Source organism: Crocuta crocuta, unplaced genomic scaffold, assembly GCF_008692635.1.
Source record: "Crocuta crocuta isolate KB4526 unplaced genomic scaffold, BGI_CrCroc_1.0 scaffold693, whole genome shotgun sequence".
In the NCBI taxonomy this organism is placed as follows: domain Eukaryota; kingdom Metazoa; phylum Chordata; class Mammalia; order Carnivora; family Hyaenidae; genus Crocuta; species Crocuta crocuta.
The window spans coordinates 1211135-1226726 of record NW_027527545.1 but is presented as its reverse complement, the minus strand read 5'-3'; the positions used below and the strand labels follow the sequence as shown (position 1 = coordinate 1226726).

Sequence of the window (15592 nt, the reverse complement as noted above, 5' to 3'; positions counted from 1 at the left end):
GGGGAGCCTACACATCAACATCGGTAAAGATTAAGAAGACCCTGCGGCCTCGGTAAGTTGACATCTGGGTACCGGCCCCTGAGAAGCCAGAGCCCAGAAGCCCTCGAGCGGGCCGGACACTTGCCTGGATCCCTCCCCGCGTCGCCCACGCCCTTCTCACCTTAGCTCCCAGCGCCCAGGACCGAATTAGCCTGAGCGCACGTTTCCCGGATTAGGACCTGGGCGTCGCCATGTTGGCACAGTGGGAGGGCAGATCACATGATAGAATCTAGCCAGTCAGTGATGCTACCTACAGTGGGTGGCCGGGATCAAAATGCACGGCGGAAAGCTCGGAAAGTGTGGTGTGGAAAGCCTGCATCACGTCGGCTCCCCTGGGAGGGGACGCGTCGCTCGCCCCATTTCACGGATGAGGAAGGTGAGGCTCAGAAAAGGGGCGGCAAGCGGAGAAATCCAGCAATTACTGATCGGCTTCTGTGTACCGAGTGCTGTAAGCACATTATTTCGGGGCACTCTGCAGGAAGAATTAAGGCTCTGAAATCAGATTTACTGAGTTTGAATTGCAGTCCTATCACATGGTCTTGGCAAGTTACTTAACCTCGCTGGGCTTCACTTTCCTTACCTGTTAAATAAGAATGCTAACTTCCAATATAGAGCAAAGGTGAAGGAACAGAATGCCTGGAAAGTGTGCAAACCATCCCATCTTACGTAGTAAGTTCTCAGTAGGTTCTAACTGGTGTAGGACTGGAGGAGAGCATAGTGGCCCGCACCGCCTGGATTCCAGTCCCAGCTCGCCTCGCTATTTGCTATTCTCTCTCTCTCTGCTTAAGTTTGTCCATTTGCGAAAGAGACATAACTTTTTAACGTTCGTTTTTGGGTTGTGGGAAGTTTTAACCGACTTCGTGCAGGTTAAATGTTTAGAACAGAATCGGGTGTGGTGTTTTATCGTCGATTCTTAATTCCGGGTTTGAATCCTGGCACCCTCTATCACGTACTTGCTGGTAATCTTGAGCAGGTTTTTCATCTCTGTGTGCCTACCTTTATTTATTTTTTTAAATGTTTTTATTTACTTCTGAGAGGGAGAGAGACAGTGTGAGCAGGGGAGGGTCAGAGAGGGAGAGGGAGACAGAATCCGAAACAGGCTCCAGGCTCTGAACTGGCAGTCAGCACAGAGCCCGACGCGGGGCTCGAACCCACGAACCGTGAGATCATGACCTGAGCCGAAGTCGGACGCTTAACCGACTGCGCCACCCAGGCGCCCCTGTGTGCCTCCCTTCCTACGAAGTGTGTATACGGATGTAGTAATTTTCTACTGAAACGTGTTACAGTGACGTTTAGACGAGAGAATTCCCATAAAGTGCCTAAAACAGTGCCTGGCACAATAAATAGAGGTCCTTGTTTTCGTTTTACAGGAAACGAATGATCCAAAAGGCGAAGAGACTGGTCCAAGGTCGCGGAACTAGGAAGTGCCAGGGTCGGGAGTCGAATTCTCCTGCAGAGCCAAGNTGGGTCAGGTTACAGGCCTGGGGGCGGCTGAGGAGAAGCCCAGGAAGTGGGGCAGGGTGGGTGTGGGCGGAGTTAGTTCGGGTGGGGGCGGATAGGAGATCCCTGAGCTGTTTGCTGGGGTCATATGAGGTTAGGGCTTGGAGGGATGGGCCGGGGGTGGGAGGCCAGATCCCGGGGCCATCAGGTAGGTTGAGGAAGTCCTGCGGGAGCTTTGGGAGACGGGGGTTAGCAGCGCCCTGGGGCTCGGCTAGTGGAGGTGCGGGGCGTCCCAAGAAACTAGTGCGAGCCAAAGGCACATGCCACCCCTTCCCCCGCGCCAGGTGTTAGCTCTGGGCCAGACTTGGGGTGCTTCCTCCTTTCCTCAACCCTATCAGGCTCTGGGTCCCCGCGCTGTCCTTTGAGCAAGCCTCTGCCGGCCTTTCCACGGCGCTGGCCCACCGGGTGCGTGTTTTGTGTGTAGAGCTTGGGAGGGTCTGGAACACCTAGCGGGGCGTATATATCTGCGGGGAGGGCCTCGGCTGCCGTTACCTGATCTCGGGGCGCTAGATTCTTCCCCCACTTTTTGTGAGCAGAGCCTCGGGGCTGGGACCTCGCAGCCACCATCTTATCCCCGGGCACCAGCTCCGCAGAGGTGAAGAACTGGGCCCTCTGTGAGCCTCCTGATGGGGCGAAGGCAGGCTGCTGACATCGAGTCTGGTATCTCCGCCCTGGCCTAGGCCTTTGGGCTCCTGGCCTCGGGGCTCTGGCTGTGGGGTGCTCTCCCGGACCCAGCCCTGGGGTGCTCACCAGCACTGGGTCAGTGTCGGACGGCTTGCTCCAGGTCACTATAGAGCAGTGGCAGATTGGGATTGACTGGCTCTCGGCGCAAACACACGGCCTCTCGAGCTGTCTTTGAGGGGCCTGGCTGGGGGAGCTTCCGCTGTTGGGGTTCCCCGGGGGGGAATTCTGTGCCCTGGGCCTTTGCTCCCGTCCATCCCAGGGAGGGGGTCGGTACCCTTGCGGACAGAGCTGTCCTGCTGTTCCAGGGGACCGGTCACACCTTCCCCGGCCCCAGTCAGGGAGCCCGAGGTCAGGAGTCTGGCTGTTGAGGGGAGGCCCCAGAGCCGCATCCCCCTTTGCTGGCCTGGCTTGTCTTTCCCCCTCTCCGGTCCCTGGTCAGACTTCCACAGCGTTCGTTTCTCTCTGGGCTGATTGTTAGCAGCGTGTGTTCTGGGATCTTCCACACCTGAAGCCAGGAGCCACGGACGGCTGGGTGGAATGGTGATCAGCTGGGCCTGGGTTTTCTGATGGCCTGTCACCCTCCTTCCCTGCCTGCAGCTCCCAGAACTGATCCCACCTGGGCCCTGCCCTCCTCTCCCCTGCTAGCCTCCAGGTTCTGGTAGGGGGAGGAACTGGGCCGGCAGCCCCGGTTAAAGGTGCCTTTCCCCTGCCTGGTCGGGCCGAGGCCGGCTGCTGTGGCACACACTGGGGCTCAGGGCTGGGTACTGAGGCCGGGGGGTGGCTGCCTCTGGTCACATGGCTGGAATGGGGCCCGAGACTGGCGGGGGCTGGCCGTGGTGTGTGGATGGCAGAGGAGGGCAGTGACTCTGGGCTGCGTCTGGAGCTGGAGAAGGTCCCCAAAAGCTGCTTTTCTGTGCGGACTTTGGGGCTCGTGGACCTGGGGTGCCGGAGGCGGCTAGGATAGCAAGGACAGCAAGTAAGGGGACTCTTGGGACAGTTTTATTTCACTAGGGTGGCGACTGCCTGCTGGGGTGGAGCGGGGAGCAGACTTGAATAACAGATCCTGGGGCGGGGGGAGTGGAGAATCTCAGATTGGGTGGTCAGGGCCGGGAGAGCTGAGCCCTGAATGAGAAGAAGTGGGCCTGGTGAGGGAAGCCAGGGCAGGGGAGGAGCGAATGTTCTGGGCAGAGGGGACAGCACAGTGAAAGCCTTTATTGAGCATGTGCCAGCCTCCTGCTAAGTACTCCAAATATCTTGTCCTCGTGAGAGAAGGACTGAGGGGTGACCCCAGTGTGAAGATGGAGACCCTTTGTGCCGTTTGCAGAAAAGCCACCCCCCCACCCCCGGTCCCCAGGTCACAGGATCTCCTGGGTCTCCCCACTGCCCCCAGATGAAAGTCTGGACCCCTTGGCCTGCATCCAGGCCTTTTAAAGTCTGGGGCCCTGGCCAGCCCGTGGGGAGCCCCGGCGAACAAGGCTGTGCGGACAGCTGAGTTTCTGTCCGTCTCACAGGATCTGTCGTTGGGGTCAGCCTGCAGGCCCTGGTCTGAAGCGGGTTGGGGGTCAGTCCAGCCAGGTCCACTCGGGGTTCATCAGTGTCGGTGCCAGAGCAAGTCGACAGAGGAGGGAGCCCGTGTTGGAGGCGACGACGAGCCCCTTTGAGGACTGGAGGGCGAGGCGGTGGTGCTTGAACAGCCTGTGCCCCCTCGTGGGGTCCTCCGTGCTCCTCGTCACCCCCCACCCCTTTCCCCCTTCCCTGGGCCCCCTGGGCTGAGCACGGCAGCCCTCCGCCTCCGCCGAGAGCCCTCTGAGCTGCAGACGCCCTGAAGTGAAGTGGGTCTGGTCCGGTGGCCGTTACAGGTCGTGCTGGGTGTCTGCTTGTGATCCTCCTCCCATGTCACCATCCTCCGAGACCCAGGGGCCTCTGTGAGGACCGTGACTCTTCTCTGAGTTAGGCAGAGGGTGGCTCAAGGCGAGCACACAGGTCTAGTGGAGAGTCTGATCCCCTGAGACCCTGGGCGAAGGTGGTGACCTCGGCACGTCCTGTGTCCTCCTCTGGTGCGTGGGGGCGAGCAGGCATATACCTGTGCGGCAGTGGTTCTCCGTGAGGAATGAGCCTCCCCCCCCTTAAGGGCTGCTTGGGAAATGGCTGGAGACGCGGTTGGGTGGGTGTCACGGCCGTGGGGTTGGTACTGGCCTCTGGTGAGCGCAGAGGTCCTGGGGGTGCTGCTCTGCACCTGTGTGACGTACAGGGTGCCCCCCCCCCAAGAGTGACCCGGGCCCCGTGGCCGCAGTGCCAAGGTCGGGGCATCCTCACCGTGTTGTTACCGTGAGGAGCACGGAGGTTGGTGTCTGGGGTGTTTGAAGGCGCTGGGAAGACACTGGGAGGGGACAAGTACAGCTCGATTTCTCAGGAAATGGCAGGAGGTTCTGGGGGTGTGGGTTGGGGCCACTGCTGTCTTTCCTGCAGGGGGCTTGGGAGGAGCAGAAGGGGACGTGCCTGGTGACAGCAGCTGGTGTTCCTGGGTCCCAGTCGCCGCCTTAGCACCAGTCTGCCCGCGCTGCTTGCTGGTTCCATCCTCAAATGGCCGTGAGAGGGGGCTGCTGCTGCTATCGGCCCATTTTAGAGTTGGAAAGACTGATGGTTTCCCAGGCAGTCAGCGCTGCTGCAGGGCGATGTTTCTGGCGGTGCAGAGGAAGGGAAGCACGGTTCTAAGCAGGAAGCTTTGCGCTTTGTGTAAAATAACAAGATTCGGATTCCTGAGCCCTGCCAGGCCCCTTTCAGCAAGTCCCGTCTCAGGAACCCCCTGCCCTCCAGCCCTGTGGGCCTCCTGCCTTAGCTGCACCAGCGCCCCCTCAGGGCCTTAGCGCGTGACACTGCCTCCACCACCCTTTGTGTGGCTGCCAGTGGTGGTCCCTAAAGTGTGAAGGCACATGGGGATTAGGGTGTAACTCTGAAAGGCGGGCTCGGGGTGGGGGGTAGGGCTGCTGCCCATCTCCTTCGCTCCGGCCTTTCTGAGCCCCAGTGTTCGCATCCACAGGATGGGTCTAGTCACGGTGGCTGCGCACCTTGGGGAGCGAGGGGACCATGCAGGGCGCGAGCTTGGCATGGGCCCGCCGTGGTGAGGAAGCCCCTGCCGCTGTTGCCTCCGTTCTGGGACAGGAGCCAGAGGGCCTGGGTGCCATCCTGGGCCTCGCCCTCCTGCCCTGGATAATGGAGGGAAGAGTTGTTTCTTCTTCAAAAACTAGCGAGAAGTAGAACACAGCCCTTGGCCCGCACCGGTGGTTGCGCAGTGGGGGCAAATGTAAATGCTAATTGTCAGCCATCATCCTGTCACCCACCGTGAATATAATGGCAGCTTTTGGGGAGGGGAATATGCACGCACTTTAAAAATGCCGACGGTAGGGGAGCGCCTGGCTGGCTGCAACTCTTAATTTTGGGGTTGTGAGTTCGAGCCCCACGTTGGGCATAGGGATTACTAAAAAATAATAAAAAATGTTTTTGTTAATGCCAGCCTCAGGGATTCGTGCAGTCAGGTAACAAACAGTTCTTCATTTGCAAATGTTTGCCTCTGTGGCCAAGAGGGGCAGAATGGCTCCCAGGAAGGCCCCTCCTCCTGGGGGTGTATCCCCACCCCACCCCCACCTTACTCTGACCTCCTGCTGAGCTGCTTGAAGTCCTGGGGGGCTTTCCAAGGGCCTCTGGTCCTTTCACTCGGGATTGGCGCTTTCCCGTAACTGGTTTCCCCGGGAAAATCAGCTGGAAAGACTGGTCCATTGCCGGTGATGGCACACAGCTGCCCCTAGCACCTGCTGCCTGGGGCATTTGCAGCTCCCTTTGCTTTTAAAAAAAAATTTAAGATTTTTTTTTTTTAATGTTTATTTATTTCTGGAAGAGAGAGAGGGAGACACAGAATCTGAAACAGGCTCCAGGCTCTAAGCTGGCTGTCAGCACAGAGCCCAACACGGGGCTCGAACCCACAAACGGTGAGATCATGGCCTGAGCCGAAATCAGGCACTTAAGTGACTGAGCCTCCCAGGTGCCCCTGGAGCTCCCTTTCCAAATCCCTGCCCATTTCTGCTCCCAGGAGCCACCCTGCCACCCAGGCTCTGGCGGTTTGAGCCTGCTGTGCGCCCCAACTCGATCAGGCAGTCGTGTGAATGGCTGGTGGGAATCCAGAACTCAGTCCCACTGAGCCCAGAGCGGGGCACCTGTCTGCACGGCCCCCTCCACGCCGACCTTGGGGACTCCCACTCTGTTTTGGTCACATTCACATGGAACAAAAACAGGAGTTAGGTTGAAAGTACCGGAAATAATTTTTGGTTCCACAGACAACTAGTGAGCACCCACTGTGTGCCTTTCTGGTCTCAGGGGAGTGGCAAACCCTGCAGTACAAACCAGATAGGCAGGCACCTTGCCCTGGTGGAACCGACAGAAAGCCAAGGACACATTCAGCTAGCTGGACGGCAGGAAGCACCAAGGAGGCGAAGTCAGGCAGGAGAAGCGGAGGAATTGGGATTGGGAGAGGTTCCATCTTTGGAAGTTCGAGATAAGTGACTGGGCAGGTATGACTAGCTGTGGCCATCTCGGGACAGCATTCTAGGAAGTACCAAGGGCAGGTGGTCAGAACCGGTTTTGAAAGAGTTTGGGGCCAAATCTGAGGGTGTTGACCTGAGCGAGGAAGGCTGGAGCTGGTGAGGGCTTTGGCCGGCCGGGGCGGGGGTGGGGGTTTGGTTGTGGTATGCTGAATTAGTGGCTGGGACACAGGAGCGTCTGGCACCCACAGGAAGCCTAGGACAGGGGCTCCGTGGGGGAGTGGTAGGGGAGTGGACGCTACTTCAAGCCTGTCTTGAGTCACCTTACCATAGAACATGCCAGAGACGGGGCAGCTGCAACAACAGACTAGACTCAACACTTGAGGCTGGAAGGCCAGGGTCAGGTGTGCCCGTGTGGCCTTGGTGTGTGCACTTGCAAAGTGAGAAATCTCCTCTGGCCAGTCCTACCACATCAGGGCCCCAGTGTCAGGCCCTAGTTTAGTCTTAATTACCTCCTAAAGACTGTACCTCCAAATACAGACGTGTTGGGGGTTAGGATTTCAACACATGAACCGGGGCGAGCGGGCATAGTTGGGTCCAGCACAGAGCCCTCAGCCTGAGTTCAATCCTGGGAGGAGAGAAACTAACCAAGGATTGGGCCCAGCACCAGGCTTTGTTGACCTTCACTTTCTGGAAGGACCCTGCCTGCTTCTCTCTGAGGCCTCTGCACGACTTCTTGTACGTTGAGGGCTGTGCTCCCATCCCACCACCGCCTCATTAGATCTGCCGCCCCCCATGCCCCGGCACCCCCGCCCCAAGATATCTGCTCTAATGTTAGAGGCCCATGCGTGCAGCATGTTGATCTGTGGGACTCTGGATGGGTGGCCCGTTCCCTGTTGGACCATGAGCCCTGGAGGCGGGCCTTGTCTCCGTCCTGGCCTGCCCCGGGCTCCCAGCCACTTTGTGCCCCCAGGCAGGCGCTTGGCAAATATTTGTTGAGTGGCTTGGGAGGTCATGGAAACGGTGTGCCGGGCCCCGGCATCTCACCGGGAGACCTGCTCGTGTTTGTGGCCAGGATGCCAGCAATGCTGGGCGGGTCCTTCCGGCCCCACGCAGGGCTGGGGGCTGCCCCTTCCTTCCAGGGGAGTCTGGGGACCCCAGAAGATGCTCAGGCTGATATGCCACAGTGTGAGGGTTTCTGCTGTTAGAGAAGAAGAGCCCATGGTCACGTGGGGCTTAGTTTTCTCAGAGGTGAGCGTTAGTGTGCCGTGGTGGGGAGAGGGTGCAAAAGAGGGGCTCCTCTCCAGTCTGGAGAATTCTCAGAGCCAGGCGGTACCTGAGAGGGAGAGGAAGATGTGGGCAGTGGGAGGCGAAGGGTTCTCCGGGCCGGCGCACAGCTTGGATGAAGGCCTGGCCGGGGTGGGAGAGCCACATGGTGTGCTCGGTGGGGACCGGACTGCCTGTGGTGTAGAAGCCCTCGACTGCCGGCTCCATCACATCACTGCTTAGGCAGCGGGTTTTCTGTGTTTTCTGGGAGCAAATCGTGGCTCCGCGGTCCCTCCTGTCACAGGGCAGCTGTTTGTTCAGAGTCCACAGGACGGGGCTGGGACGGTTGCCCAGGGACGGAAGGAGGGGAGTCTGGGGGTGACCTGTCCTCTGTTTCTGAAGCCAGCCAAGTCCTGGCCTTCCCCTGCCTTTGCAGGGACAGCAAGGCCACGCAGGGCCTCTGCCTCTCGAGATCTGCCACCTCCCCTCCACCAAATGGTTAAGGCTTCAAAACCCTGGGTGCCAGGCTCCAAGGCTGGGGTTCACAGGGCCCAGGGGACCCCCGCCTGAATGTCAGGTTGGCTCTCAGCCTTGAGAGCACCTCCCTGTGTGTGTTCCCACTGTCGTCAGGTCCAGCGGGGCCCCGGGAGGGAGGGGGCAGGGCCACTGTCAGTCCCCCGCCCCCCAGCAGCTGTCCGGCCCAGAGTGGCGGTGCTCCCTCCTCCTAGCCGCTCACTCCTGAGTCTTAGCTTCCTCTCCGTCCCTGCCGCTGCCACCGCCCCAGCACTGGTCCAGCCTCTCCGTGTCCCCCGTTTTGGCTCTCCATGCGTCACTGCGAGTTCTCCCTGAGGTGGTCTGGGCCCGCGGCTCCCTTGCTCCAGGCGTCCCACTGCTCCCGGGAAGTCACCAGCCTGGGGCCCCCCTGTCCCACCCCTTGCCCAGCAGCCCTGTGGCCCCTGCGCTCCCCTCAAGCCGCCCCTGGCCTCCTGGAGGTCTTCTGCCAGCACCTCACTCCTTCCTGCCTGAGACTTGGTTGCTCTCTGTCATTGTCGTTTCCCCGCCCCGCCCCCCCATCTTCTCATTCCCAGAGTCATCCCCTCAGTGACACACCCCCACGGTAATTGTATCCCTCCCTGTGTCTGCCCCCCAGACAGCTGCCTGTGGAAACAGCCAATCTCCTTTAGGCCTGTGTCCCTCATGCTTTGTAGTTTATCAGGGTGGGTTGGGTGAATGAGTCCCCATTTTGCAGATGAACAAACTGAGGCACAGAGGTGAAGGCCTGGCAGCTGAACCCAGGGATGCTCTGACTCCACTGCATGCCTCTCCTGCCATGGGCCTTCCCTTTAGGGAGTGGGCCTTCCAGACTGGGGGGTCTGGTGTTGAGGGATTGGGAGCTAGCCTCACCCTTGACACCCTGGGCTCTGGTCACTTGGGCCCCAGTACCTGGAGTGGCTTCATTCTGGCAGCCTTGGGAACTGGGTCTGGGCTGTTAGGCCCCTGGAGCCGGCTCTCTGGGCTCTGTCCTTTGCTCCCACTTGGTGCCTCAGTTTCTCCTATCCACATACACAGAGGCAGCTCTTGGCCCATCTGGCACTGAGTTTGAACTCCTAGAAGGAATGTGCTGCCTTCTAACAGGGGAGTCCCTATCCCCGGCTCCCCCTCGATTGCCCTAAATTGTTCTCCCTGGGGGTGACCGTGATTTTGATGCAGACAAGGAAGCGGAGGGCATAGCCAAGGGAAACCACAAGTGTCCGTGCCAACAAAGACCCTGGTTTGAATGTGTCCCTACTGTTTACTCAGCAGTGACGTTGAGACCGTTGTTAACTCCCCCCACCTCATGGCCTTAGTTTTCCCGTCTGAGAATCTGGAGTATGAACTCAGCCCCGTGGGTTTGCTAAGAGGATTCAGAGAACTCTGTAAGTCACCAGCTGCCAGCCCTTTGGTAGCCGGGGTGCCGGGAGGGACAGGGCCTGCGGTGTCTCCCTCAGCACCCACCACCGGCAGCAGCTTCGTGAGTACACACTGGGTTTGCACAGTCAGGTAGGCCTCGCCATTGTGTTTCCACGTGGGGAAGCAGAGGTTTGGCTGCTTCTGTCATCCTCGAGGTACCTGGTGCTACCGGGTTTCCCCTGTGTCCCAGTGCTCGGCCCGTGCAGGCGGCCCAGGATGGACTCGCTAGCGAATGAAAAACGTGAAAGATGCGCGAGCGCCAATCTGAGAATGAGGCGAAACCGCCGAGGGCTCCAGTTGGTACCTGCCCCAGGGCCTTAGCACACCTACTTTCTTCTTTCTCACCAGCTGGCCTTCTCATACCCACCCAGCCCATTCAGGACCGCCGCCTTCCATATTCCACAGAGTGCAGGGGACTCCCTTTTACCGCGGGTACAGCTGTAAAGCCGCCCTGTCCTTCAAAGCCCTTTTATGAGTGCCCTCGGAGTGCTGGCCATGCCCATCCCACCCGGCCGGTTCTGGGCTGGAATGTGCACTGAGGGGATAGGCTGTGATGCAGAAGTTCCCCCGGAGCAGGGGCGCACAGATAGTCCCTTACATTGGCATTTCTACCCGCCGCTAGCACTTTGGGGCTAATTTTCACAAATTACACGTGTACGATACGATTTCACACGTTGTATGCATTTTAAAATAGTACCTATTTTTGTAAGCAAGTGCAATACGACCGCCCGGGTCCAAATTCAAGACTCGAGAGTATTCGTGGCAAGTCCCTCATGTCTTCTGCCCAGAAGACACCAGTCCTGTGGAGTCTTTCCTTTTTCCTCCGCTTCACTGAGATGCACATACCGCGAAGTTCATTTAAAGTGAACAACCCCAACGGTTCTCAGTGCAGTTGACCCTTGAACGATGAGTTGAGTTGGGGGCATGTAGAGTCGAAAGCCCACACATAACCTTTGACTTCCCTAAAACTTAATAGCCTACCCCTGACCAAAAGCCTTCCTGATAATGTTAACACGTATTTTGCATGTTAATCTGCATTCTATACAGCGTTGGGGTTTTTTTGTTTTTGTTTCTATATTTTTATTTATTTCTAGGGGAGAGAGCGTGAGCAGGGGAGGGTCAGAGAGAGAGGGAGTCACAGACTGAAACAGGCTCCAGGCTCTGAGCTGGCAGTCAGCACAGAGCCCGACGCGGGGCTCGAACCCACGAACCGCGAGATCATGACCTAAGTGAAAGTCGGACGCTTAACCGACTAAGCCACCCAGGCGCCCCTTTGTTTTGTTTTTTTAATTTTTATTTTTGAGAGCGAGACAGCGTGAGCAGGGGAGGGTCAGAGAGAGAGTGAGACAGAGAATGTGAAGCAGCCTCCAGGCTCTGAGCTAGCTGTCAGCACAGAGCCTGACGCAGGGTCGAACCCACGAACGCAAGATCATGACCTGAGCTGAGCTCGGACACTTCACTGGCTGAGCCACCCAGGCGCGCCCCTACTGTGTTACAATAGAGTGAGCTAGAGGGGAAAACGTTGCTAAGAAAATCATAATGAAGAGGCACTTGGCTGGCTCTGTCAGAAACGTCAGAGGATAGGACTCATGATCTCAGGGTCCAGAGTCTGAGCAATTACTTTAAAAGAAAAAAGAAAAATTAGAAGGAAGAGAAAAATACATTTACGGCACTAAACTGTATTGAAAAAGTTCTGTGTATAAATGGACCCACAAGTTCAGACCTGTTTTATTCACAGAATTGTCTGTTCAGGGCTGTACACGCATTGCCATAGCCGTAGACTCTCTTACATTCCGGCAAGAAGAAACGCTGCGTTCTGCTCACCAACCCCCACCTGGCCAGCCCTGGATTCACCTGTTTTCGACACTTTAACATGCATGGGATCATATAAGTGTGCTGGGCTGGCTCAGTCGGTAGAGCCGGTGACTCTTGATCTCCGTTTTGTGGGTTTGAGCCCCACATTGGGTGTAGAGACGACTTAAAGTCTTTTAATTAAATAAGTAAATGAAAGCATCCATCCATACATAAAATCACTAATACCTGGGTCTTATGTCTGCCTTCTTGTATTTAGCATTATGCTTGTTTGGTTTTTTTAAATGTTTATTTTTGAGAAAGTGTGAGATGGGAAGGGGCAGAGAGGGAGGGAGACATAGAATCTGAAGCAGGCTCTCAGCTGTCAGCACAGAGCCCGACTTGGGGCTTAAACCCACAGGCTGTGGGATCACGACCTGAGCCTAAGTCAGACACTTCACTGACTGAGCCACCCAGGCGCCCCTAGCATAATGTTTTCAAGGGTCACCAATATTGTAGCCTTTGTCCGTGTTCGTTCCTTTATATGGCTGAATAATATTCCAGTGTGTGACTGGACCATACTTTATTTATCCACTCATCGGTTGATGGACATTTGGGTCATTTCTACCTTGTCGGCGGTTGTGAATAGTGCTGTGGATGTTCGTGTCCGGGTTTTTCTGTAGATCTCGGTGTGGTTTCTCTTGGGTGTCCTTCTAAGGAATGGAGTTGCAGGGTCATATGGTAACTTCATGTTTAATCGTTTGGGGAGCTGCCAGACTTTTCCATAGCAACGCACCATTTTGCATCCCCACCAGCAGCGTAGGAGGATCCCGATCTCGTCCTTGCCAACACTTGTCTGTCTTTTTTATTCCACCGCAGCTCTGTTGGTATGAAACGGTGTCTCACGGTGGTTTGGGGCTTGCATTTCCCTGATGACTAGTGCTGCTCTCGTGTAATTCCAGGGTTTCTGGAGTAGGTCTGTCACCAGACAGTGATTGGGGGTCACGTGCCCAGCCCTGTGGACGCCGCGTGGAAAATCAGACAACCTGGCCTCTGGGGGTTTCGATGCCGGCACCCTTCGCGAGGGGTTGCCCTGTCTGATGCGTGTGATGCTGGCGATAGGTAGTGCTCACCCATTGCCAATTCAGGCATGTACGTGTAAGCACGTGTTTGCCCTCCTGTCTGTGAGGGACAGCCCGCCCCCCTGCCCCCCGGGCCTGTAGATGACATGACTGATTGGATGGTCTGTCCCAGAGGCAAGTCCGCGCCGGGACTGGAGGTGTGGGTGGCACCCGGTGACTCTCAGGAATCCAGCAGAGCACACCAGGTGGATGTCTGCTCCCACGGGCCTCCCTGCAGCGGGGGAGGTGCGCGCGGGAGGTGGGCGCTGGGCCTGCTGCCTGACCGGGTCCCTCCGTCCGTGTCTCCCTGTCCCCTGCGCAGCTGCCGCCATGGCCCAGACCCTGCAGATGGAGATCCCGAACTTCGGCAACAGCATTCTGGAATGTCTGAACGAGCAGCGGCTGCAGGGCCTGTACTGTGATGTGTCTGTGGTGGTCAAGGGCCACGCCTTTAAGGCCCACCGCGCCGTGCTGGCCGCCAGCAGCTCCTACTTCCGGGACCTATTCAACAGCAGCCGGAGCGCCGTGGTGGAGCTGCCGGCCGCCGTGCAGCCGCAGTCCTTCCAGCGGATCCTCAGCTTCTGCTACACGGGCCGGCTGAGCATGAACGTGGGCGACCAGTTCCTGCTCATGTACACGGCCGGCTTCCTGCAGATCCAGGAGATCATGGAGAAGGGCACCGAGTTCTTCCTCAAGGTGAGCTCCCCCAGCTGCGACTCACAGGGCCTGCACGCCGAGGAGGCCCCGTCGTCCGAGCCCCAGAGCCCCGTGGCCCAGACGTCAAGCTGGCCGGCCTGCGGCACCCCGCTGCCCCTCGTGTCCCGTGTCAAGACGGAGCAGCAGGAGTCGGACTCCGTGCAGTGCACGCCCGTGGCCAAGCGGCTGTGGGACAGCGGCGGCGGCCTCCTCCCCAGACCCTCCCCCCCACCTCTCAGCCCCTGTCCCCAACACGTGCTGCTCTCTGCCCCCAAAGCCGAGAAGGTGGAGGCCCTCCCCGAGCAGGTGGCCCCCGAGTCCCGGAATCGCATCCGGGTGCGGCAAGACTTGGCATCTCTCCCGGCCGAGCTCATCAACCAGATCGGCAACCGCTGCCACCCCAAGCTCTACGATGAGGGGGACCCCTCTGAGAAGCTGGAGCTGGTGACAGGTGGGCCGGCGTCTCTTCCTTCCCAAGTTCCCCCTTGGCGGCCTCCAGGTCTCTGCCCCAGCGGCTGGGAGAACTGTTGCTCGGCACCGGGGGCCACGCGGGGAGAGCAGCGGCTTCACAGGGCGGTGTGGGGGTTACTGGTGCTTAAGAATCCTGGAGTGGGGGGTCTGGGCGTGAGCTTCCACTGCCTGTTCTTTTTGATGCCCAGGTGGTTGTGTGGGCAAAAGCCCCCGTGTGCGAGCAGGGCCTGGCATGGCGTAGGTGGCCCTGCGCACAGCCACACCGCCATCTGGCCTTTCCTGACCGCTGACGAGGCCGTGCCGGGGCGAGTTGTCAGGGAGTGGCTTGGCCGGGCCCAGGCTAGGGCCCGGCCAAGTAGGGAACGTGGCAGTTTGGGGTCCCCCGGCCACCCTCCTGCTCCCCACTGCAGGCACCAACGTATACATCACAAGGGCGCAGCTCATGAACTGTCACGTCAGCGCGGGCACGCGGCACAAGGTCTTGCTGCGGCGCCTCTTGGCCTCCTTCTTTGACCGGTGAGGCCCTCGCAGAGCTGGGAGGGGGGGCGCCCTGTACCCCCTGCCACGGGGAGGGCCTGACTCCCCTCCTCCATGCCCCCCACCCCAGGAACACGCTGGCTAACAGCTGTGGCACTGGCATCCGCTCGTCCTCCAACAACCCCAGCCGCAAACCGCTCGACAGTCGCGTCCTTCACGCGGTCAAGTGTGAGTGTCTGGTGGGGAGGGGTCTGGGGCGGGCGGATAGATGGTCCTCTTTGGTGTCGGCCCTGATGGATGGATGGGGCTCGGCATGAAGAAGATTCGGAGGTTCAATCTAGGCTTGTTGGGAAAAGGGCTGTGATTAGGTAGAGATTTTGCCGCGGGGTGGGGGCACTGGAGGTAAGCCTGTGTCCGATGTGGGGGGCGGGGGAGTGTCCTTGGGGAGTCCCGGGAGCGGTGAAGCGGCCAGACCCCAGCCAGCAGTCAGGAAAGAAGTCCAGGTTTTCACGTAGGGTCTCCCGGTTCCTAAATTCTGGCAAATGACCCAGATTTTTCAAGAGCCCTGGGTCCCCCTCTCAGACCCCGTACCCTGCCGAGCTCAGTCAGGCCTGGGGCCAACTGATGTCCTGGCTCACGAGTTCCTCGTTCTGCTGCCTTGGAGGGGGGTTTAGGGCTGCCGTGTGTGTGTGTGTCTGTGTCTGTGCCACGTGGCTGCGTATTTGTGGGCGGGGTGAGCGGCCGGGGCCACACCTGACCATGCTCGCCCATGCCCTCACAGACTACTGCCAGAACTTTGCTCCCAACTTCAAGGAGAGTGAGATGAACGCCATCGCAGCCGACATGTGCACCAACGCCCGCCGCGTCGTGCGGAAGAGCTGGATCCCCAAGCTCAAGGTGCTCATGGCCGAGGGCGACGCCTATACCACTTTCATCAGCGACACGGGCAAGATTGAGCCGGACATGATGGGCGTGGAGCACAGCTTCGAGACGGCCAGCCACGACGGCGAGGCCGGCCCCTCGGCCGAGGCCCTCCAGTAACTACCACCGGACCCTCCCCCC

At 58.7% G+C, this 15592-nt stretch overlaps 2 protein-coding genes across 2 annotated transcripts in view; one reads left to right on the top strand and one right to left on the bottom strand.

Moving 5' to 3' along the window:
- The window catches only part of TRMT1 (tRNA methyltransferase 1), a 10622-nt gene extending 10374 nt beyond the window's left edge, over positions 1 to 248 (bottom strand). Inside the window, exon 1 of the mRNA XM_077765860.1 lies at positions 161 to 248. The gene's annotated coding sequence lies outside the window, so the exon portion shown is untranslated. The remainder of the gene's footprint in view (positions 1 to 160) is intronic.
- A 12955-nt stretch (positions 249 to 13203) lies between these two features.
- Positions 13204 to 15592, top strand: part of NACC1 (nucleus accumbens associated 1) — a 5173-nt gene continuing 2784 nt past the window's right edge. Inside the window, exons 1-4 of the mRNA XM_077765850.1 lie at positions 13204 to 14033; positions 14464 to 14569; positions 14661 to 14758; positions 15312 to 15567. Coding sequence (XP_077621976.1) covers positions 13217 to 14033; positions 14464 to 14569; positions 14661 to 14758; positions 15312 to 15567 — 1277 coding nt within the window. The 5' untranslated portion in view covers positions 13204 to 13216. The remainder of the gene's footprint in view (positions 14034 to 14463; positions 14570 to 14660; positions 14759 to 15311; positions 15568 to 15592) is intronic.